The 24,705-nt window shown below is 36.6% G+C and overlaps 7 protein-coding genes across 8 annotated transcripts; 2 read left to right on the forward strand and 5 right to left on the reverse strand.

Annotated features, from left to right (window-relative positions):
- Nucleotides 1-126: 126 nt before the first annotated feature.
- On the reverse strand, nucleotides 127-3,064 carry LOC131020981 (mitochondrial thiamine diphosphate carrier 2-like). 2 transcript variants are annotated; one of them, XM_057950047.1, is made up of 8 exons: nucleotides 2,883-3,064; nucleotides 2,382-2,529; nucleotides 1,799-1,915; nucleotides 1,339-1,450; nucleotides 1,088-1,215; nucleotides 811-963; nucleotides 578-721; nucleotides 127-506 (listed from the first exon to the last, which is right to left on the reverse strand). In XM_057950047.1, exons 2-8 carry the CDS (start codon nucleotides 2,496-2,498, stop codon nucleotides 297-299), a joined length of 981 nt encoding a protein of 326 aa, XP_057806030.1. In that variant the 5' UTR covers nucleotides 2,499-2,529; nucleotides 2,883-3,064; the 3' UTR covers nucleotides 127-296. The 2 variants fall into 2 exon arrangements, with proteins under 2 accessions (XP_057806030.1, XP_057806029.1); XM_057950046.1 differs by having other exon boundaries at nucleotides 127-721.
- Nucleotides 3,065-3,731: 667 nt separating this feature from the next.
- On the forward strand, nucleotides 3,732-4,894 carry LOC131020983 (protein SRC2-like). The gene has a single exon (XM_057950051.1). The coding sequence runs from the start codon at nucleotides 3,862-3,864 to the stop codon at nucleotides 4,744-4,746; it is 885 nt and encodes a 294-aa protein (XP_057806034.1). The 5' UTR covers nucleotides 3,732-3,861; the 3' UTR covers nucleotides 4,747-4,894.
- Nucleotides 4,895-12,771: 7,877 nt separating this feature from the next.
- On the reverse strand, nucleotides 12,772-15,401 carry LOC131020984 (uncharacterized). The gene is made up of 8 exons (XM_057950052.1): nucleotides 15,145-15,401; nucleotides 14,892-15,032; nucleotides 14,707-14,810; nucleotides 14,033-14,125; nucleotides 13,683-13,785; nucleotides 13,502-13,576; nucleotides 13,210-13,305; nucleotides 12,772-13,054 (listed from the first exon to the last, which is right to left on the reverse strand). Exons 1-8 carry the CDS (start codon nucleotides 15,232-15,234, stop codon nucleotides 12,998-13,000), a joined length of 759 nt encoding a protein of 252 aa, XP_057806035.1. The 5' UTR covers nucleotides 15,235-15,401; the 3' UTR covers nucleotides 12,772-12,997.
- A 117-nt stretch (nucleotides 15,402-15,518) lies between these two features.
- Nucleotides 15,519-17,481, reverse strand: LOC131020985 (heat shock factor-binding protein-like). The gene is made up of 5 exons (XM_057950053.1): nucleotides 17,329-17,481; nucleotides 16,377-16,430; nucleotides 16,134-16,157; nucleotides 16,011-16,053; nucleotides 15,519-15,903 (listed from the first exon to the last, which is right to left on the reverse strand). Exons 1-5 carry the CDS (start codon nucleotides 17,329-17,331, stop codon nucleotides 15,761-15,763), a joined length of 267 nt encoding a protein of 88 aa, XP_057806036.1. The 5' UTR covers nucleotides 17,332-17,481; the 3' UTR covers nucleotides 15,519-15,760.
- Nucleotides 17,482-18,755: 1,274 nt separating this feature from the next.
- On the forward strand, nucleotides 18,756-20,653 carry LOC131020986 (xyloglucan 6-xylosyltransferase 2-like). Its single transcript, XM_057950054.1, has one exon. The coding sequence runs from the start codon at nucleotides 19,168-19,170 to the stop codon at nucleotides 20,551-20,553; it is 1,386 nt and encodes a 461-aa protein (XP_057806037.1). The 5' UTR covers nucleotides 18,756-19,167; the 3' UTR covers nucleotides 20,554-20,653.
- A 416-nt stretch (nucleotides 20,654-21,069) lies between these two features.
- On the reverse strand, nucleotides 21,070-22,134 carry LOC131020987 (uncharacterized). The gene has a single exon (XM_057950055.1). The coding sequence runs from the start codon at nucleotides 21,854-21,856 to the stop codon at nucleotides 21,209-21,211; it is 648 nt and encodes a 215-aa protein (XP_057806038.1). The 5' UTR covers nucleotides 21,857-22,134; the 3' UTR covers nucleotides 21,070-21,208.
- Nucleotides 22,135-22,837: 703 nt separating this feature from the next.
- Nucleotides 22,838-23,188, reverse strand: LOC131023652 (uncharacterized). Its single transcript, XM_057953195.1, has one exon. It carries the CDS (start codon nucleotides 23,186-23,188, stop codon nucleotides 22,838-22,840), a length of 351 nt encoding a protein of 116 aa, XP_057809178.1.
- Nucleotides 23,189-24,705: the final 1,517 nt, after the last annotated feature.

Raw genomic sequence — 24,705 nt, forward strand, 5'->3', positions numbered from 1 at the left:
GAGAGCTTACTTATTTTATACTCCTCCATTCACTTTCATGGTACTAATGTGTTAATCTCCAAGAAGTTGCATAATAAAAATTCCAATAGTAATAACTATTTTGATGGCTTAATGAAAACTTAATAATTCAATACTAAATGCTATGCCAATATTATTGGAAACAATAGAGAAAAACATGGCCTAAACTTGAGAGGCTTCCCCTTCTTGTTTTCTTGAGAGGCTTCCCATAATAAATGGCTATACACAATTCAATGTGAACCTGAAACAAGGAATACCACTAAGCTACAAAGCTTGCTTCAACTCTTCAACCATTTCGACGCGAACTCGAAGGCTACAAATGTGACGGCGGTAGCCGGCGCAGCTTTGATGACCGACGGGACGATGCCCTTATACAGCCCGGCCGACCCCTCCGCACGTAGGATTTGGACGACGGCGTCGTGCATGTTCCGGTACGCACGGGGCTCGACTCGAGCCCCGTATCTCCGATCCCTCTGCAGGCCCTGGACCTACGAGTCGAGTTTTCGTAAGACGGTATCAACTCTGCCCATCGAGATCTCGAATGCCGGAAACGACGTACCTGAAATCTCTTCTTCACCACATCAAGGGGATGGCAGACGGCTTTAGCGCATATTCCGGCAGCTAGGCCGCAGACAGAAACCTCGACGTCCGTGAGGACGTCGTTCTCTCGTCCCGGATAACGAGACGTGCTCCGATTCCAAGCCTAGAAGAACAAGTAACCACATCAAGCATACTACATTACACATTACATACAAATAGACCATATAACTGAGAGATCAGAGAGAGTCTCACCATGGTCCAACGCTTGAACGTGTCGTAGGTTCCAAACTGCAAGCCGGCATAAGGGACGATCTCAACGAGCGTAGGTGCCAAGCCAGCGTACAAACCACGAAGCCCACGAGTTTCGAGTATATTGGAGAGTGCAGACCTCATGTTTGGATAAACCTGAATGTGGGAACATCATCTTTCATTTTTGACAAAAACTGCCTTCTACTATGCTATGCACAAAAAGTAATGATCGAACACGACAAATGCTACTTGTGGTGCGGTGCACGTGCAGGATCAACACCTTCGGCTCGCCCTGTGATGCCAAGATCGTCCTAAGAAGATCAAACGGGTATGAGCCGATAGTGGCAGCACACCCCGACACTGATCCACTAACGTACGAAAGATACGGGCTTATCCTCAGATGGTTTTCTGCAGCAACGAGATAGCAGAACGTTATACAGCAAATACGACTCTCAAGATATCAAATCATACGATTTCGAAGTTAGGAATAAGCATGAATCGACAAGGGAAGAAGATGTGTATTTACCAAACCTGGGTTAGAAGAACCAGAAATTAATGCCTTTAACTTCTGCATAACTACAAACTGTATTGCAGTATACGGCATGACCATAAGAAGTGCCGGAACGTTGCCCCTCCAGAAGCCCTATTACGGAATAAAGAAACCAAGAAGATGGAGAAAAAATAGGTCGAGACATGAACAGAAAACACAAAAGTGATATATTCACTTCTGTCATCAAATTCCAACACATCACTACTTGTTCTAGCTATGACAGAGATTTGTTCAAAGACTTGTATGTATATATGTGAGAGTGAGTGTGTGTGTGTCAAAAAGGCAGATTGCAATGTCAATTACCAAAGGAAAGAAGGCGTGACAGCTTACAATGGAGATTTTACATACAAAAAGCAAACTAGATAAGGAAAGAAATTCAAGAATGTTGATTAGGATATCCATGCAGTGTTGCAAATTGGCAAATAATGTGTTTTCCAATACCAAAAATCCTTCTTCCCGAAAGATGTCTTTCGTTGCTTGCAGCATACCGGTATACTTTGACGGACCATACACATCTCTACGAAGCAAAGCCCACTGCGTAGTTGGTTCCAGCTGAACCTGCACATGGTAATATTACTTTGATGGAAAAGGAGAGGAAATATATTTTTTCACCATTTTCACATATTTACAATCAAAGTAAACGCACCCTAAATATACTACCCTTCATCTACGAGTATATGATAAAACAAGCCCGCGTGATCAATAATTCCAACACTCTTCAATCAAGACTACACAAACGCCCATCAAAAAACACACATTCATACATGGGGTGTCATCAATCAAGAATCCCATCATACATCATACAGCAAATACTGTAAAACAACAACATAAATGCAGCAATGTTTGGTGCTGCAACAATTCCTATGCCATCAAGATAGCTATCCAAGAACAGGAACAGAAACAGTAATGTGAGAGCAACACAATTTCTACACAACACACCAAAATCAAGGCTACATTTACTTTGACACCAAAACCAAACCAAATCAAATCAAATCAAGAACACATGAACTAAAAGCCTCTCTACCTGAAACCTAATCTTGATTACATCAAGAGGGGATGTCACAGTCCTGGCAACAGCACCAGAAATCGCGCCGGCGGTGGCATCAATCAAAGCCCTCTTTATCTGCCCTGCCTCTCCCATTCCTCCTTCTTCAACACACAACAAAAAGTTCCTACAAAACAAGAATTGCCCAACATACAATAATTGAATAACAAAGGGAAAGGTAAGACAAATAATTGAATAACAAAGTTCAAGTTGCCAACTTTCACTATAAAATTCTATATGGGCTCATAAAAAACAAGCGAAAATTCAAAAGGGTCTCACCAAGAACACATACAATTCAACAAATACACATTTGTGGAATTAAAAAAAAAAAAGACAACTTTAATCACAAATCATGCATAAAACCCAATGATAAGAAAAACTGACAGAAATCTTGAGCAAAAAAACATGCAAACACACTGTTCACAGCGGGAAACAGATTGTGATTGAGCTCATAACATTAACCTCTACATGCAAAATTACCATTGAATTTCGGTAGCTCAGGGGATCTTTGTGTCATAAACTTGTGTTGGGCTTTTGCCTCTTTGGTCGTGTGTGTGTGTGTGTGAGAGAGAGAGGCAACGGGTTTTGGTTTGGTTGAATTGTAGAGAAGCACATGCGAATCATTGATTGGTTGTGACAAAATATATGCACAAATAATAGCAGAAGTAGTTTTTCTTTTATTGGAAATGCGGCATATTATTATGGCTACCGAAAAAGGGAATATTCAAACACATTTGAGGTCGGTAACAGTTACTGAAAATGAGACAGAAATGCATTTTCATTTACGTAGTAATTTACTAAATATAATTTGATGAAATAATACTCAACAAACTATATTTAATTGTGATTAGTAAACTATAATTAGGGATATATTCCAAAAAAAAGATCATAATTAGGCCTCAGTAAATTATAGTAATTGAGAATTAATAAATTAGTTAAGAACCTCATTATCCCTTTTCCCTTTTGCCCCTTATACTTCACAATGTAAATTATACATTTAAAATAAAAACTCCCACATTCAAGAATGGAAAAAATACAATAAAAAATCTTGACTTAATCAAATATACTATACCTATCAAAATCGAGAATTGGACTCCCTTTAAATAATAAATAAATAAATAATCGAGATTTGGACATACAAGAAGTAGTCACTTAGCATAGAACTTTCCAAGAAATGAAGAAAGCTTATACATTAAGTCAACCAAAATATTGACTTCATTATTTATTTAACTAATTTTACACGACATCCCAGCTTCGTGAAAGATACCAGAATAAATGCTATTCAAAATAAATAAATTAGGCCTAAAAAAAGAAATTTAATTTATATATATTACATTTACATATGATGTGCTCATTGCTCACAATATATCTCAGAATTTCTTGTGGAATTCTGGGAAGCTTCCCTCTCTCTCTACAAATAGTGGTATTTTATTTGAGATTTAAAAATAGAAAATAAAAAATGGGTTGCGCAACTCTAGAAATCACGGTTCAATACGCCGAGGATTTGAACAAGGTAAATTTCATCTCGAAAATGGACGTCTACGTCGTCGTTTCGATCTCCGGCGGGGACGAAGCCTCCAAGCAGAAGACTAAAACAGTGGTGGATCACGGCGGCGACGCCAACCCCACGTGGAGTTTTCCTATGAAGTTCGCGGTGGAGGAGGCGGCGCTGCTGCAAAACCGCCTCGTGCTGGACTTCTATATCAAGTGCGAGAGGGCTTTAGTCAACAGACTCATCGGCGAAGTCCACGTGCCCGTCAAGGAGCTTCTCGATTTTCCGGCCAAGGGCCACGGCGGCGCCGCCACCAAGAATTTCGTCAGCTACCAAGTCAAGAAGCCCGATGGAAGGCCCAAAGGAAAACTCACCTTCTCTTATCAATTCCACGGAAAAACCGCCGCCTCATCAATGCCGCCGCCGCCGCCTCCGGCGGCGGCGGCGGCGTTGCATGGGAGTTCCACGATCGCGTACCCGGTGGTGGAGCCCATCTCGCCGTATCTGGTGATGGCGGCAGGAGGCTACTCGCCTTTTCAACCGGAGTCTGCGGCGGCGGAATACACTCCGTCATATGTGCCGGCGGCGTTGGGAGTTTATCCGCCTAATGTTCCACCGCAGCCGGCGGCGGTGTCGCCGGAGGTTTGCGAAGGACAATATCCACCACCGCCGTCATACCTGCCGGATTGTAGTATGATCAAACCGGAATGGTATCCTCCGCCGCCGCTGCCGCCGCCGTGTTTTGTTTCAACGCCGCAGGGGTATTTTGGTCATTCGCCGCCGGTGATGCAGCTAGCTCCGGATTGGTGGATTGTTGATTGGAGATATGATACTCGATGCAGCGGATTTTAATTGATTTTGATTTTTTTTATTTTTTATTATTTTATTTTTTGCGGAAAAAGGAACCATGCAGATTGATTCCTATATGTTTTTATTAACACGTAAGGTTTTCATGAATGTTTCAGATAAAATTTTAATTAATTTTTTTTATTGGAATTAACTTATGACAATTACAAATTTTGTATAGATCGAACTAGATACTTAATTCATTAAACACTTTTTAGTATAGTTTTGATAGGCGTAAAATACATAATTAGTTTTTGGAGTATTATTTATGTCTATTATTATTGAAATTGTACCTATCCAACAATCAATTGTCTCGACCACGCACAAAGAGAGTAAGCAGCGAAACTTAAAGCAAAACGTGCAGAAAGTAAAGAACACAAGACACCAACAATGGTAACCCAGTTCGGTGATAAAACACCTACGTCTGGGGGGCCTCGCCCAGTTCAAACAGTTCACTAGTGAGGATAAGAAATACAAAGGACTTACACGCGAAGACTCGATCTTCCTAGCCTCTATTTCTTCCCAAATCGTCACCTATGTGAACTACCGAGAGCAAGATAGGACTTACTCTCAACAAACGTGATTGCTTCTCAATCCACGTTCAAACCAACAATAAGAAACACTCCAACAAGCTGGAGTACAGATCAACGAACATAAAACCAACTCACACTTCCAATGAAATAAAGTGTAAAACAACAGCACACACTCACGGATGGTATGCTCTCACACTGCACGAAAATAACTCTCTCCAGGAAATAGAATCACCAAGGCAGCCGCCGCCTACGATCGACGACCTCCCTTTAAATATGAAAACCCTTGCCAAGATGTATAGAGCCCGTGAGCTGCCAGATCAAACCAACGCAGGGCCCATGTAGGGTTTCCATAAGGCGGCGAGTCCTAGGGTACGAAGACACCCTAAAGAAACGGAGTCTTCAAACAAATACAATATCTTAAAGATATCTTTCCAAAAAGCTTCAAAAACCCGCAAGGAAACAAACCAGAAAGAACCTTGCAACCGAACAAGTAACCCAACAAGAGACATTCCGAGGAACTCCTGAAGAAACATCCTTTGGTCTACACAATAACAATTAAACAAAGAGTAAAGAAATACTCTAACAATTATCTAATGTCAAGTACAACATTTCTTAAAAAAATGTGCACAATTTAGGAAAATTCTAAATGTAAAATAATATTTTATAATCATTAGAAGAAAAAAAATGATGCAAAGAAATGAAGAAAAAAAATAAAGAAAAGTGCATATGTGGGCTATGGTTAAAAATCGTTTGAATTTTGATTCTACGATGACTTTTAATATAAATTTATAAAAATTATAAATATTACCTGAATTTATCTCTTTTGTTAAGTTTATAACTTAGATTAAAATTTTGATCAACTAAAAAGTGACATGGCTAGTCAAAAGTTGCATTAATGGCATAATTAGGCCGTTATTCAAATTAACCTAAATCGTTACACAAATTTGGGTAAGTATCATATTGTGTTGGGCATTGACACAGTCAAGAAAAAATTGGTGGAATTTAACAACCCTTCAAATTCGTTGGAAATATCTTTAGTGCTATTTAGATGAATGACCGAATTTTATTTTGATACAAAAACACCATTCTTCCATTTTCTTGGTGAGAAGTCAAAAGTCTAGCGAGCAATCGTTTTCGTGTTACTCTTTTTCTAATTCCTAATAATAATAATAATAATAATTCATTCAATTTTTTTTAAAAATAAATTGTAGTTGTATTACCATTTAATACAGTGGGACTACGCAAAAATAAAATTAGTGGACTTGGTCTAAGTTAGATGCATAGAAAAGGACATTTGAGTATTTTGTTCCAACTACAATTAGGAAAATAAATCCAAATATTTTTGTAAGACTCGATCGGTAGTATCGTAATTAAACTTATAAAATATCGAATTCACTATTTAAAAATATCAAATTCGAGGAATAAATAATTAAAGTTTGATTATATCCCCATATTCATGCCTACCACAAATTTCAAAACAAGGATAAACCTCAAACAAGTTCATTAAAAAAATTACAAAGTAGAAAAAATAAAATCTAAAATGTTCGATTATATTGTACTTGTATATTTTGTTTGAGGTTGAATCCAATTTGAGATAGGATTCACTCACAATATCCAACGTTGTAAAAAACTTTTGTCACTCCCTTTTTTGTCCGAATTTGAGAAACCTGGAAATTGATCAAAATAAAATGAAAATGATCAAATTACATTGTGTAAGAAAAAGGGCAATCAGTTCATATATCCAACATATGATTCAAGGGAACCAAGTTGAATACCTTCAGGCTCTAGATCTCAGTACTAATGTCTCCAACGTGTGTGCCCCTGCACGAGCATCCTAGGGTTTGGCCTAGCTGCACGATCCGGGGAGTGCTGTCCTGAAAAATTCGAGGGCCGGAGAAAGTAGTCTCAGAAACACTTGCAAGATAACAAATTTTCAACCCAAACTCATCCGGTCGAATATATATATATATATATATATATATATATATATATATATATATATATATATATATATATATATATATATGGGAAGGCTAAAATAAGAACGCTTCTTAAAATATAAATTAGGAACCATTTTCAGCCCTTAGATCATCAAGATCTACGGTTGATTCATCACCTTGTTGGATAAATTCATGGTCCTGAGTTCGAATCCCAAAGGTAGCAAAAAATTATTTTTCGTAATTCATGCCTTTATACAGTTTATTCATGCGTGTTATACATAAAATTCATGCATTTTTGCTGGTTCGTAATTCTTAAAATAAGGGTAGTTTATTGAATAACCGCCCCCTATATATATATATATATATATATATATATATATATATATATATATAGGGTAGGGTTAATTTAAAAACCTCTCTTAAGATGAAAACTAGGAACCAATTTAAAGCCATTGATTTAAATAAAATAGAGGGCTGAGATTAAACTACAGATGCACAATTTCGATTGCATAGATGCACAGTTTCAATTGCATAGATGCACAATTTCGATTTGCTTGAGTATTTTGCATTGTTGGTTTCAATTGCATAAATTGCATATTTTTTAAGTGCACAGTAAAATATAATAGATGCACAGTTTCTTTTGTTGACTAAATCCTAACCATTGGATCTAATATTTAAAAGGTCAAAATTAGGTTCCTAGTTCTCATTCCAACAAAGGTTTTTATTAGAACCTCTTCCTATATATATATATGGTGTGGTTCTACCGTTCTAGAGAGAACTACATTATTTGTGAGAACATGAGAACCATCAACTCTAATGCATTCACTGTAAAAATTAATGCATTCGCTGTTAAAATTAACGCACTCAAAAAAATAAAAATAAAAATTGCTCTCTTTAGGATTTGAACCCAGGATCTGCATTCGGACCTTTGTATGTGAAATATTGTGAAGGCTCATGGTTTTATGTTAAAATAGTTAAAGACACATATAAAGTACAATTTTATAAAGAAAAATGTAATTTCTTTGCAACATAATCTGATTCATAAGACAGAGGAGTGCTGACCTTCATATGTGAAAAATTGTGAAGGCTCATGGTTTTTAGAGAGTTAAAAATAGAATTATGAAACCAAATTCATGTTAACGTTTTTAGGTTTGCTAGATGCGTCACAAATAGAATAAATAAATTTAGAGAGGCGGGAGCAATTCCTATTGTAGTTTTTGTTGGTGCAAAGTTGCAATTGAAGTCGAAGACAAACGAGAAGAGGAGGGAGTATGTACTTAATAAGTTTATAAGAATGTTTATTATTTTAATATTTTGTGCTTGTTATTTGAGTAAATCTATTATTATTAGGGAAAGGGAGAAAAAGCTTGCACTTGCTAGGGAGCATGAGACAACGGCATGTGAGCCTCTTGCTAAAAATTTGTACAGAGAAGCTGTTGAAATTTTTCCCACACATGTCCTTGAGGTCATAAAGGTAGATTTTTTTTTTGCATGCTAAAGGTAGAATATCCTTGACTGATAGATAATATGCTATTGATAGATATGAACAAGAAACTGAGATTAATGAGAGTATTTTCAGTTTTCTTCTTCATTCAATCCTTGCAAAAAGTCAATAATAATTATTGTGTTTAACAGATGTTAAAGACCAATAATGTAGATTTCATAGTGGCACCATACTAGGGCGATGCACAAATGGCCTTCTTGAGTAAGACTAACTTGGTTGATGCCGTCGTTTCAGATGACACAGATTTAATTCTGTATAGATGCTCCAGAATTGTTGAGGCCCAAAAAAAATGGGCCTATCTGGCCCGACCCAAATTGGCCTGATCAGTTAGTTTATAGAAAATATGCATTTTTTTTCCAATATAATAACTAAATAAGTCTAATAAGTAATATAAAACATTTTTTTCCATCACTTGCAAGCTTTTACAAAACGTTTTATGAGACCAGACATATGAGACGAGGTGTTTTTTATTGCCTCACGGTGGTTTAAGGAGTAAGACGACGTATGTGTAAATCATAAAAAATATCTATAATTATTACTAATATAACAAATATATGAAAACACATAAAAAAAGTTCTTAACTAATTATACGTCATAAATCTTTAAAATTTTAAATTTAAGTCTAATAGTCATAAATATTAGCCATAATCAAATATTTAAAAGCCTAAAAAGCTGGAATCATCCTCATATCCATCTTCATCTTGATGACGTTCATATTCATCTCCTTCATTCTCACCAATCAATGTAAGGTTAGACTGAACACTCAACTATTGTGCTATGTTTAAATTTCAGATCATTTTTCGTTGGGACAAAGAAAAAGGTGGGAAATGTTTGGAACTCAAGCGATCCAATTTGCTAAAGAAGACTAAAAAACATGATTTCAGCGAATTCTCTTTTGAGATGTTCAAGCAAATGTGCATTCTCAGTGGTTGTGACTATTTGGAAAGGTTGACTAACGTACGGCGGTATATAAGTTGATCGAGACGCACAAAAATTACAAAATTGTAATAAATCTTTTCTACATTTCACATATGATTTCTACATAACATAATCGTATACTTGATGCAATATAGGCGATTCAAGAAATGAGGAACTCTGGATTCAACGTTTCCTGATGATTATCAAGATTCATTCCGTAAAGCGCTTTTGACTTACGCACATCAACGTGTATATAGATCTTCAAGTAATTAAATCCGTAAGTAACCATCATCATCATTGCAATAATTTATTATGTCACTTTACAAAAAAAAAAATTACGCAACTTTCTTGTTCACAATTGATACGGGACAACATAATCTGATTCATAAGACAGAGGAGTGCTGCTGTTGAAAAAAAAAAAAAACAGAGGAGTGCTGACCTTCGTATGTGAAATATTGTGAAGGCTCATGGTTTTATGTTAAAATAGTTAAAGACACATATAAAGTGCAATTTTATAAAGAAAAATGTAATTTCTTTGCAACATAATCTGATTCATAAGACAGAGGAGTGCTGACCTTTGTATGTGAAAAATTGTGAAGGCTCATGGTTTTTAGGGAGTTAAAAATAGAATTATGAAACCAAATTCATTTTAATGTTTTTAGGTTTGCTAGATGCGTCACAAATAGAATAAATAAATTTAGAGAGGTGGGAGCAATTCCTATTGTAGTTTTTGTTGGTGCAAAGTTGCAATTGAAGTCGAAGACAAACGAGAAGAGGAGGGAGTATGTACTTAATAAGTTTATAAGAATGTTTCTTATTTTAATATTTTGTGCTTGTTATTTGAGTAAATCTATTATTTTCAGGGAAAGGGAGAAAAAGCTTGCACTTGCTAGGGAGCGTGAGACAACGGCATGTGAGCCTCTTGCTAAAAATTTGTACAGAGAAGCTGTTGAAATTTTTCCCACACATGCCCTTGAGGTCATAAAGGTAGATTTTTTTTTTGCATGCTAAAGGTAGAATATCCTTGACTGATAGATAATATGCTATTGATAGATATGAACAAGAAACTGAGATTAATGAGAGTATTTTCAGATTTCTTCTTCAGACCAATAATGTAGATTTCATAGTGGCACCATAGGAGGGCGATGCACAAATGGCCTTCTTGAGTAAGACTAACTTGGTTGATGCCGTCGTTTCAGATGACACAGATTTAATTCTGTATAGATGCTCCAGGATTGTTGAGGCCCAAAAAAAAATGGGCCTATCTGGCCTAACCCAAATTGGCCTGATCAGTTAGTTTATAGAAAATATGCATTTTTTTTCCCAATATAATAACTAAATAAGTGTAATAAGTAATATAAAACATTTTTTTCCATCACTTGCAAGCTTTTACAAAACGTTTTATGAGACCAAACTTATGAGACGAGGTGTTTTTTATTGCCTCACGGTGGTTTAAGGAGTAAGACGACCTATGTGTAAATCATAAAAAATATCTATAATTATTACTAATATAACAAATATATATCTTTAAAATTTTAAATTTAAGTCTAATAGTCATAAATATTAGCCATAATCAAATATTTAAAAGCCCAAAAAGCTGGAATCATCCTCATCTCCATCTTCATCTTGATGACGTTCATATTCATCTCCTTCATTCTCACCAATCAATGTAAGGTTGGACTGAACACTCAACTATTGTGCTATGTTTAAATTTCAGATCATTTTTCCTTGGGACAAAGAAAAAGGTGGGAAATGTTTGGAACTCAAGCGATCCAATTTGCTAAAGAAGACTGAAAAACATGATTTCAGCGAATTATCTTTTGAGATGTTCAAGCAAATGTGCATTCTCAGTGGTTGTGACTATTTGGAAAGGTTGACTAACGTACGGCGGTATATAAGTTGATCGAGACGCACAAAAATTACAAAATTGTAATAAATCTTTTCTACATTTCACATATGATTTCTACATAACATAATCGTATACTTGATGCAATATAGGCGATTCAAGAAATGAGGAACTCTGGATTCAACGTTTCCTGATGATTAATCCTGATGATTATCAAGATTCATTCCGTAAAGCGCTTTTGACTTACGCACATCAATGTGTATATGATCCGAAGACAAAAGAGAATGTATTTCTCAATGATGTTGATAATGATAAAGAAGATTTAGAATTTCTTGGCCCATATCTTGTTTAAATAATTATTAATGTCATTTTTCAATGCATAGACACCTTAGTATAATATCACCCAGATATCAAAGGAAGTGTGTATAAACATTGCAGAGGGCATCTGGAATCCTATTACTAAGGAACCCTTTTGAGGTATTTTTAAATTTAATACTACATCCGTCCCATTAAAGTTTATATATAATTGCCAAATACCGACCACCATCGATTTGCAGATAACAATCATCTTCAATACTGCTGCTGTTGTCCGCATAATCCATAGCGATAGAGAGGGACAGAGCGAGAGCGGGAGCCGTGGGTAGGTTTCTCTCTCACAGTTTATATATAATTGTAAATAGAGATAGCCTCTATTTTGTGGGCCTTGTTTACATATGCTCCATTGGGCTCCATTTTGACTTTTAATTAATATTAAAAGTCAAAGAAAAGATGAAAGAAGATAGAGAAATAATATATTTACATTAAAACTTATTTGTTTTAAATTTATATTTGATTGTTTTTATATCAAACTAAATATTTTATTGTGATTTTTCATTTAAGATGCATATTAAATATTTTTTTAATAATTCAAGAATATATATTTCATTCATCTACAATATCGTTTTCACTTTATAGACGTCACGGGTTTTAAATAAACAATGAATATTAGTTGATAGTGGGGATTATTGTGAGCGAAAATTTGGTCTTATTAATTATTACTTGTGTTTGTGTAGTTTGTGGACTATATGTTCTCATTTATCATACAATGACACTTGTTAATATATGTTCTCATTTATCATACAATGAACATTTTAGAAGAACCAACAAAATCAAAAGGATAGACATAAAATAAAAGGATGGTACAATTTTTTATTTATTAACTCGTCATTTGGAGATATAGTTAAGCTAATTCACTGAAACACTTGTGTGATTCAAATCAACTAATCGAAATTAAACTTATAAAATATCGAATTCACTATTTAAAAATATCAATTTCGTGGAATAAATAATTAGAGTTTGATTTTATCCCCCAAACATATTCATGCCCACCACAAATTTCAAAACAAGATAAACCTCGAACAAGTTTATAAAAAAAACTACAAAGTAAAAAAAAAAAAAAAATCTAACATGTTCGACTATATTGTGCTTGTATAACTAGTTTAAGGTTGAATTCAATTTGACATAGGATTCACACAAACTATCCAACGTTGTAATAAACTTTTGTCAATCCCTTTCTAGTCCGAATTTGAGAGACCTGAAAATTGATCAAAATAAAATGAAAATGATCAAACTACATTGTGTGAATCTCATTATAAATACGGGCAAGGAAAACATTTTTTTTTTCATGAAAGAAAAAGGGCAATCAGGTCATATATCCAAAATATGATTCAAGGGAAATAAGTCGAAAACCTTCAGACTCGAGATCTCACTAATGTCTCCAACGTGTGTGCCTCCGCACGGACATCCTAGGGTTTGGCCTAGCTGCACGATCCGGGGCGTGCTGTCCTGCAAAATCCGAGGGCCGGAGAAACTAATCTCAGAAACACTTGCAAGATAACATATTTTCGACCTAACCCATCTTGTCGAAGTTTTATTTTATTTTATTTTATTTTTTTTAAAAAAATTGGCCCTGTGAGTCGATGCTCGTTAGGTAAACACATCCCTCTCGGGGGCAAGTTACACATAGGAGGGACAAGCGGACCTTAGGTATGTAATCGGGGAGTGATCCACCGCAGAGTTGAGAAGCTTCGTCGTAGGGTAAAATAGAGACGGACACCTAGACGAAGCGTGGACATATCATAGTAACAACACACAAACATATTCAAAATTCAACTACAAAAACAGAGGAATTAGAGTGAAAAAGTTGATCCACAATGCCATACTTTCCCTCCTTTTGTGATCAAACTGCTAGCTTCCTCTTGCAGTTCATTCTGCTTGCTCTGCAGTTCATTCTGAGGAACTGCGCCTTTGTATTCTACATACGGCCTGCAAACAAAGCGATAACCAAGAGAAACGAGCCGGGAGAAAACTATTATCAGGAGACGAACACTGAGCTCAAACTAAACTCGGGTTGACACTACAATCATTCTGCTTCTACACGAGTGTGGAATGCGTGTTATCGAACTAAAACTCGACACCATGAAAGATGTAATCAGTAATTACTCAAATTGTCTGAAAAACGAGGTTGTAAGGTAACGAAATATTTCTTGACATAACTAGTGAAAATGCATACCCATCCGGAAAGTGGTATCCTTTTGAAGGCTCCAAGTGCTCCCAACCCACAATTCTCACACACAAATCAAGCAGATGCCCAGCCGAGTGTAGCCTGCAAGAACATTACATTGCTCGTACTATGTTTTAGTATAGCAGCATCGGATTAAAGAGAAGCTTGCATATGCTAATTGAACCTAAAAGCTAAAGACATTGCTCCTTCTCTCTCTGTTTAGTATAGTAGTATCAATAGTTGGCTAATCAAAGAACATATCTCATACATAACAATTCATGCTACCTACATTAAGAAGAAGCCACAGAATGTGAAATAACAATTGCTTCGACTCTTATATAGTTTAGTACGAACCACGTGTGGCAAGTCGAGGAAAAGCTCGAAGCTACAACTCAAACAACCATCAATGGGAGGAAGTGACAAACTGTGGAATCAAATTTCCACTCAATATACTATAGCAGCTTCAATATGTGTCTAATTGTGGAAAAACTTGCACAAGCTAGTAAATGTTGAAAGCTACAATTCTTCAACAACTCAAACAACTAGCAATAAGAGAAAATCCCAACTCAAACATTGAATAAAAGATTGAATGAACTAACAAAAAACCTAAAATCAAAAGGCTAAAAATTTCAAACAATTAGTAGTAATTAGAGAAAATCACTTGATAAAATGGGGTTCCATACCTCGAATTAAGACTACGCCTATCTTCATCCACACTCAAGGAAACTTGGGCGCCTTTCCCAAAATTCTCATCTTTGGAATTCAAGAACCGGCCATAGTGATACACCTAAAACAGAGACAAAATTCAAGAAATAAACAAAAAAAGAACACAAGAAATGATCCCAAAAAATGGAAGAGTGAAACAGACGATCTTATCCTTGGATCGGACATCCTCAACAATGAAGGTGAGCTGCGCGGTGGAGATGGAGCCCTTGTCTGAAGGCTGGCCGCCGCCTTGTGGGTGGAAAATAGTGGATTCCAGCACCAAAGTCTGCCGCCCATCATCACTCTTTTCCAAGAAACCATCAGCAGAAAAATCTAGTCAGATTGCAGAGAGAGATTCTTGATTGCTTATGACTGTGTATCTGTGTGTGTGTGTGTGTGTGAGAGAGAGAGCTGACCAGGAAGGAAGAGAGGAGGGTGGAAGTGGATTGGAGTTTGAACATGTCATCGAAGTAATCTAGTTTTGTTGGGCTTAGATTCTCTGCCATCACTGTGAATTTCTGAAGAGCTCTGTAACTCACAGTGTGTGTGTTTATTTTTGTTGTATTCTTCTCCCACTTTGCGGGTGGAGTTTGGACTTCTAAATTTATTACTATTATATGTTTTTCATAAATGAAAAATATGTCTCAAAAAATATTTAGGACATTCTACAGTTTAAATCTATACATATATAAAATCAGAACCTATCACCATAATTATTTTTGTGACATTTTACTTAACCCATGTTTAAAAAGTTAAATAAACAATACATATATTAAAGGGGAGATGCCAGTACCAAACGAGCCCTAAAAATACAAATAAATAGGTGATCAACGAAGCCTGAGTTACACACTAACACCATAGTTTACTCATAATCCTCCATTGACATAGAAGATGAAAATCACACACACACATAACACACCAAATCTCACGCAAACTAATTTCCTCTCAAGAAAAACGAGGGGATGATCAACATGGGGAAAATTAACCAGTTGAGACCAAGAAAAAAACATATGAAGCTGAAGCTCTCATTGATTAACTATCTTCAGCTGACTTTGGATCTTCTACAGACTTCGATGGAGCTGAAGGCGACGGAGCACCACCATCTTGACCCATCTCGGTTCTTAGGTCGTTGATGCTCTGCTCTAGCTCGTCAACGCGGTTTCCCATCTCATCGAGTGGAACATAGTTAAGGAATTGAAATGCAGTAATGACTAATGAGCAATATGTAAATATGCTGTTTTATATGATAAGATGGGAAACAAAATAGTACTTTGAAGGATATTTTTAGAAATGATGGACTCAGACATTGTTTGGAACCTAGTTTGCTGCAAAAGAGAGATGCATTAGTAAAAAAGTTTCCAAGTGCAAAATATATGCTGAATCGACTGAGATTAACATCAGTTACCATTTGCTGGAGAAGGTTTTGCACCTACATAAGAAAAACAAGGGTTAGTGCCAAATGATGAGCATTAGAAATCCAATCGATCCTCCCACCAAAAACGAAAGGACTTGGGAAAATACGATAGGAAATAGACTGAAAGTTGCAAGGATACTGATTTTAATCGGAAACACCAACTCTACTCCTATTCCTTGAGACGAAAAAGGAAATGTACAACACAATAGATGGTCATAAATAAATTTGACTTACAAATGCAGTCATATCACCCGTACTTTGTTTAGAACTGTCTGCATCATGGCCGTCCTGCAAGCAAAGGAAGACATCCATTACATAAATAAACGAAGGAAGAATGAAGCGTGCAAGAGGAGCATTGAAAACAAGCATCTACAAACTCCAACGGATCAATACAACATTGCAACAAAGCAAGAACACCAAATGAGAGCAAAAAAAACAGCAAACACCCTCGTTACTTGCCTGATCTGAAAAGTATTGTAGAAGGCTAATGAATTATGATTAAAACATCGTGCAAACTTCCCACTATCAATACACATCAAGTTAACAAATTCAACATGCTAGCATTTTATAGAGTAAAAAACAGAATCTTGTAACCATTTGAACAATTTTGGAATGCCAAATAGTAAGTTATACAACAAGCTCACCAAAGTGAACAAATAGCAATCTTTCTTAACAAACATCGACGATTGATCGAAATTTCATCAGCAGAAAACACAAGCCAGCAAACACATACATGCTTTAAATTTCCTAATACATTGTGATAAGATAAAAGACCACTAAATGAATCAAACCTTGATTACAGAACAGTAAATCTACTCGCTATTCTCCAAGATTCACCACCTCCAGATTAACCACAGTAATTATACACATTGATCTTTCCCTTTCTTCAATCACTTATTTAACTTCCTCTACTTCGTACTATTCCAGCTAAAATTACCAGTAAAAAGATTAAAAAATAAAACGAGGAAAACCTAAAAAATCAATTATTCAAAACATTTCAAACAAGAAAAGGAAGAAAACTACGCATAATTAACGAAAAGTTGGAGCAAAAGTGAAAAGGGCAAATCTCTAGATTTCGACAGAAATTGTAAAAATGAGATCGAACAAACTTGAACACACTGACGAGTCACGATTCAAAGCGAAAAACGAAACAAATTAATCGGAAAAAGGCAGATTAGTAGATTACCATGTGTTTTTACGAGTGATTTTGAGAGCTGATTTGAGCTGGCGAGAGAAATTGGACTGAAATTGTTTTTGTGAAATTGTGAGAGAATTTGTTGAATTTGAAATTTTGAAATATAAAAGAATACTTAATTGGGTTGGGCTCTCAATGGGCCTAGCCCGCATTACCAAAGTAGAAGTCGGGCTATCGAAATTCGAAAGTGGTCTACTAAAATATGATAGAATCTAAAGCTATGTTTATAAATAATTTACAACAATTCAATTTTTTAATAAAAAAATTTATTTATTATTACAATTCATCAACAATATTTATACTTAATCAATAACCTACTTCCACATGCATAACCTATACTTATCAAATAATAACAAGATGTCAAGTGTTATTTCTCTATTTCGTAAAAGAGATTTTGAGGTGAGTTGATCTGCTACATACTTATGCAATCGATTATTGCTTTTTAAAATATATTATCCATTTATTTTTAAGTAATCTTTTGTCCTATGATAATAATAGATGTGTTGGTCTTTAATAAAGATAATCTAAAGTCTCGACAAAACAACTCAAACAAAATCCAACTTAGATAATTTAAATATATCATTTTCAATCTATTTAGTCAATCAAGCATTATATATCCTTGCAATCATCCAAACTAAATCACATATTGATTAATGTCATTAGTTTTGTCGGTACCCAACAACTATGACGGTCAACCTTTGATGGAACTGAGATCATATTATCAATAATAGTGAAAATTAAATTAAAATATCATTAAGCACGTTAACGTCACACGTTTTTGTTGGTTGGAAATATTCACCTTTTTATATATATATATATATTTGAAAATATCACCTTTTAATTATTACGGTTTCAATTCACACGGTTAATAGTAGTTTTGTGACAACTGCAATCTGTTGTTGAAGTTTGAAAAAATATACTTTAACAGAAAATACTGAGTAGTGAGTACTAAACAATTAAATAAATAAACCTGATTATTCATTGTGATTTGGTTAAAATAGCTCAAGACACCACATTTTGTACATAATTGCCCAATCTTTGGTGATATAATGAAATGAAATTATTTTTGACATAATTTGTTGTCGACTCATCACATCCCATGATAATGTATATCTTTTCCACATTTATATTACACACATTTTTTTTTTCTAGTATCAATTCACAAAACAGTAAAGTGCCAGTTTAAATGAATGCCAATAATTGAGTATTTGTCTATTGATTAAATCACAATCAAATGTTTCATAATTTAACAAATTATTTCACTTGACTAAATCTTGTAAAAGTATGGTAGCAATAATATCAAATATAAGGCAGATTTTGTTCCACATGAACAAGATTTATAGTGTATCAAAATTTAATCAACTGTAAAATAATTATAATAACTACCCTCTTTTCTCATCGCATGAAATAAAATTATAAAACCAAAAGAAAAACAGAGATTTATTTTTTGAAAAAGACACAAGACTTTCTTACAAACCAAAAAGGGCATACGAAAAAGAAAAAGAAAAAGAAATTAAAAGAAATTATTGTCTGAATTCCGAATCCCAGCTTTCATTCTCCATTTCTCATCTCCAATTCAACTCTCCCACTCTCGACCGACACAAAATCATCTCCGCCGTTTCGTAAAACCCATCTCAAATTCCATCCAAGATCCCATTTTTTATCAATATTTGTTCACGAATCCCTTCCCCAGATGAAGCAGAAGCCGCAATTCCAAACCCATTAATCCAATTTTCCCGAGCAATTTTGCTCAAAGAAAACCTCCCCAATTCCCGAATCCGGGCTTCTCCGGCGCAAAATTTCTCCAGCTCGGGCCGCCCGTAATCCGCCATGATAGGTCGGCTGCTCGGCCCGCGCCGGGCCCGCCAGCTGCAGCGGTTCGTGCGCAACGGTAAGCTCACAATCCTCTGCCTTTTCCTCACCGTGATAATGTTTCGCGGGTATTTGGGCGCCGGAAGATTCGGCACGCCGGAGAAGGATCTCGACGACATCCGCGAAACCCTCTCCTACATCCGCAGACGGGCCGAGCCGCGGCGGGTTCTCGAGGAGGCTTTAATGGCGGCTCAAGGGGAGCTGAAATCAGCCGAGAATGCGGCAGCTGGGAGCAACAATTATACCGATTTTGATATCAGTAAGATTTTTAGGGATGAGGATGATGGCGTTGAGGAATTTCGGCGCGATCCCTCTCAGCCGTATAGCCTCGGCCCGAAGATTTCGAATTGGGACGAGCAGCGGGCCGAGTGGCTGGAAAGAAACCCTAAATTCCCCAACTTTTCAGGTCGGATTAATAAACCTAGGGTTCTATTGGTCACGGGTTCGTCGCCGAAGCCGTGTGAGAATCCGGTGGGGGATCATTACCTGCTGAAGTCGATCAAGAATAAGATTGATTACTGCAGGCTTCATGGGATTGAGATTTTTTACAACATGGCATTGTTGGATGCTGAAATGTCTGGTTTTTGGGCTAAGCTGCCATTGATTAGGAAGCTCTTGCTGTCTCACCCTGAGGTGGAGTTTCTATGGTGGATGGACAGCGATGCCATGTTTACGGACATGGCGTTTGAGCTGCCGTGGGAGAGGTACAAGGACGTGAATCTCGTGATGCACGGCTGGGACGAGATGATCTATGATCAGAGGAATTGGATTGGGTTGAACACCGGCAGTTTCTTGCTGAGGAACTCCCAGTGGTCTTTGGACATTCTTGACACGTGGGCGCCCATGGGGCCGAAGGGGAAGGTCAGGGAGGAGGCCGGGAAGGTCTTGACGAGGGAGCTCAAGGACAGGCCGGTGTTTGAGGCCGATGATCAGTCTGCAATGGTGTACATCTTGGCCTCGCAGAAGGAGAAGTGGGCTGACAAGGTCTACCTTGAGAGCGCGTATTATCTGCACGGTTATTGGGGGATTCTGGTGGATAGGTACGAGGAGATGATCGAGAGCTACCACCCCGGTTATGGTGATCATAGGTGGCCTCTCGTGACACATTTTGTGGGCTGCAAGCCTTGTGGGAAGTTCGGGGATTACCCCGTTGAGCGCTGCTTGAAGCAGATGGATCGAGCGTTCCACTTTGGGGATAACCAGATCCTGCAGATGTATGGATTCATTCATAACTCTCTCGGCAGTAGGAAGGTGAGGCGGATAAGGAACGAGACGAGCAATCCTCTCGCGGTGAGGGACGAGCTCGGGTTGCTTCACCCGGCGTTTAAAGCTGTCAAGGTGTAACCTTTTTAGGTATATATGTGATCAGAAATCAGGAATTGTGATGAGTTTTTGTTGATCTTGTTCGATTTTTATTCGTATAGTACATGTTGATTTTGTATTCTATGGTTGTGTCCATTATGCTGCTTGCTCCATTCCTTCATTCATGGCAAATTTCTAGTGTGAAATATTACTCCATTTGAGCAGTTTTCAGTTGGCATAGCTTTGCTCAAGTTCCATGAGTTTCAATGTAAATGTTTTCTTTGTTTTGATCATTGATTTATGATGAAAACCATTGCTTGAACTAGGGTTGTTGTGGTAATGAAATTTATGCATTTCATGTGTTCTTCTCAATCTTGTTGTAAATAGTCTTGGTTTGTGTCAAATTCTCTACAAAATTCATTCTTGCATTCAAAGGGAGTTATCACTTTTGAATTGTCATGTAACTGAGTTCGAGCTTAATTTCAAATTATTAAAAATTTCTCCTTTTTCATCAAAGTAAGAGAATTTAGCCAAGAAGCATTACCAATCATTCCACTATAATCAACAAGAAACTATCAAAAATTGCCCAAAAATTCAATGTCTTAGCACAATCGAATATTTAAGAGCTACTATCTCATAACATACATGATCAAAAACGAAACCAAAGTTAAAGAAAAAATAAAAATAAAAATAAAAATTAAAACCTTTCAGCGAGGCGAGCTGTGACTGCTCTGAGCTTCGAATACACCTTAGCAGCAGGGGATCCCAAAATTAGGCTACAAAGCGAATCCCTAGCGACCTTGATATTAGCAAACGATCCAAGCATATGAATTTTGGAATCCGCAATCACGATCCGCGTTCTCGTCGAATTCTCAATCGCGAATTTCGTCTTCCCCCCTTTCCCGCTCAGCCGCCCGATCGCTCGCGACAGGTGCTCCCCTTTCAACGTCTTCACGTCCTTGATCTCGAACGACTCGACGTAGAGCTCATCCATCCGGAGCATCGCGACGGCGTCGATGACATCGAAGCCGAGCATGAAGGCGTGCACGAAGTCGGCGCACTTCTGCAGGTTGCTCGCGTCGGGGGTGTCGGGCCGGGTCTTGAGCTCGACCCTGCGCGCCTTGAGATTCATCCGGATGTCGATTTTCATCTCCTCGTAGATCGGGGTGTAGATTTCGAGCCACGCTTTCTTCAGAGGGGTGTAGCGGTGCGGCGGCACCGAGATTTTGCGGAACTGGATCTGGCCGTCGGAGATTTCGTGCGCCTTCAGAGGCCGGAAGTTCGGCTTCTGTGCGAATAGGACCGTAGGCTTCTGCGGCGCTGCGGCTGCGGCTTCGACATCCATGGCGACGGGAGTGGAGGCGGAAGCGGCGGCGGCGGCGACGCTTTGGAAAGGAAAAGCGGTGTGAGAGGCGGCACACACAATTCAACTGAAGAGAAAATTTGCTCAATTAAAAGGTTCAATTCAACTAGGGTTCAAAAATGATTTATTTTTATTTTGGGCCAAATATGTGAGAGAGGAGTCCTGGTTACTGCAGCCCATATAAGCAAGGATTATAATTCGAACCGGGCCCATCTTTTAATAATTTTGTGATTAATTTGCTTTTATTATATATTTTTGAATATAAGGTACCCCCTCCGTCCCAAACGAAATATCTCATTTCTTTTCGGCACGGAGATTAAGAAATGTGTATAAAGTAGATAAAGTGGGTTGGTGAAAATTATTTAAATATTAAGTATAGAGAGAGAGTATATTGCCAAAAAAGGAAACATGACAATTCGTTTGGGACAGTCCAAAAAGGAAAACAGGATATTTCGTTTGGGACAGAGGGAGTATGTGATAAGGTTATGTTTTTTTTATTCATGCAGATAAAAAATAAACTGTAGATTTAATTTCTTCAATTTAGCCACAAAAAAGTGGTGTGAGAGGAGTTCTGGATGCAACACATACAAGTAAGGTCGAATCAAAATTAAGCCTTTTCTAAGTAATTATAAATACAGTATTTTTTTTCTGGTAAAGATGAAAGCAAAGTGTGATTAATTAATCCTGTATTTAGCATCAATTAACCCTTTTCTAATTTAACAATAGTAGTCCATAAATACGTTCGAATTTGTATTAAACAATGTCAACTAAATATTGAAGTTCAATTAAACTTATATGAACTCATTGATACAATGTGAAACGAAAAAAAGTCCCACAATATTGGACTCGCTATTACAAATACAAAGTGAAACAAAAAAAATATTTATATAAAAAAAAATGAAATTTTATTAGTTCAAATCTCATCGACATCTTCTAAATCGAAAACATATAGTAATATTAATTTCATTCAGAGTCGTCGCCACTGTTAAAGACGAACACTTTACTATATAGAAGCAGCAGCACCAGCAGCAGGAACGCCACGACCCCGGCGGTGGAGCCTCCGCCGCCGCCGCCGCCGGGATTGCCGGCGGATAAAATTCCGGCGACGGATGATCCGGCGTCGGAGGAGAGGAAGCGGATGGCGAGGATGAGGCTTATGGGGAGGAGGAGGAGGCCGAGGGGGCTGAGCAGCTCGGCTACGGAGTCGGCTACGGCGCCGCATTGATCTCCGATGAGTGTCGGCAGCACCATCACCACCACCACGACGGCTGCGATGACGGCGGCGTGGGGCGCACCGCCGCGGCGCTCTTCCATCATTGTTTTTATGTGAAATTGGTTGAGAGGTTGGGTGACGTGAAAGGTATAATAAATTGCTGGCGACGAAAGCTGCAGCTGCTATTTGCTGAATCATTTTTTCTTACTTGTATATATGTGTGGAAAGAGACCAAATATGTATATTATATGTAAAAAAAATTATGAATGGATATTGGTGTTATAGTATAAGATTTTAATGAGATTGGAACTTGTGGCCATAACTTCACTACTCAATCACTAGTAAATATTTGCATTGTGTTTGAGGAAATGTTACAGTTTAATTAATATCTGAATTATATATATATATATATATATATATATATATATATATATATATATATAGGGAGAGGTTCAAGAAAGAACCATAAATAAAAAAAGAACGGAGAACTATTTTCAGTCATTCGATTATCAAGATCTACGGTGGATGTATCATCTTGTTGGATGAATGCAGATCCTGGGTTCGAATCCTGAAGGGAGCAATTTTTTTTATTTTTTTGAGTGCATTAATTTTAACAGCGAATGCATTAACTTTTACAGTAAATGCATTAGATTTGAGGGTTCTCACGTTCTCACACTAGTGTGGTTCTCTCTCTAAAACCACACCATATATATATATATATATATATATATATTAAACAATATTTATCACTCACAAACTAGTTTAATAAGATTTTCTTTTGATTTATTTAAATTATTTTTTGGAATAAAAATAAGATTTATTTATTATATTGTACTTATATTTTTAATTTTTTCATTATTTTTTTCTTTTTTTAATAAAAATAAAAAAGTTACGAAAAATAACTATAATATAGACAATATAATAAAATAATTAAAATTTTATTTTATTTAAAAAATAAGTTAAACAAAATATTTTTTTCTATTTAATTAATTTGTGGATGACCACAACGTGGCTCTATACCAGTATCTATTTACTCTTTTAGATATGTATTTTTACTCTTTCTAAAGAGTTTGTACTTAGATGATGACTCATTTTCCCACCCAATTTTTTTCCCCATTAAATTTTGGTCGGTTGGATTTGAGTGAGGTTGGACCTCAAGTGAACAACTTATGTACTATGAGGTTTTGTTTGATAATATTTCGAATTATACATAATTACAATTAAATAATCCAACTATGTCTCATCGTAAATTATTAATAAAAGTGGTAGCTCAATTTCAATATATCTGTGCTAGTGTTTGTTCACGTGAGTGTTTATTGTGATTTGTGATAAATTGAATTTTTTATATTTTTGTTAGTTATGTGATAGTTGGAAATATTAGCTACATTTCTCCTAAGGGCTTTAGGTATTCTATCGACATTTTTGTGATTTGATCCTTCATTCAAAATGGAATATTGATAATTTTATCTTAAATTACTAAAATCTAATTAGTCATTCAATCCAAACCCATAACAAACTACTCACTTATTCTTATTCAGCACATCGCATTAATACATGCATGGGCTTTTGGCAACATTCTATTGGGCCCAATGTAGTGGGTATTGGGTATTATTCACAA

Source organism: Salvia miltiorrhiza, chromosome 4, assembly GCF_028751815.1.
Source record: "Salvia miltiorrhiza cultivar Shanhuang (shh) chromosome 4, IMPLAD_Smil_shh, whole genome shotgun sequence".
NCBI classification, from domain to species: domain Eukaryota; kingdom Viridiplantae; phylum Streptophyta; class Magnoliopsida; order Lamiales; family Lamiaceae; genus Salvia; species Salvia miltiorrhiza.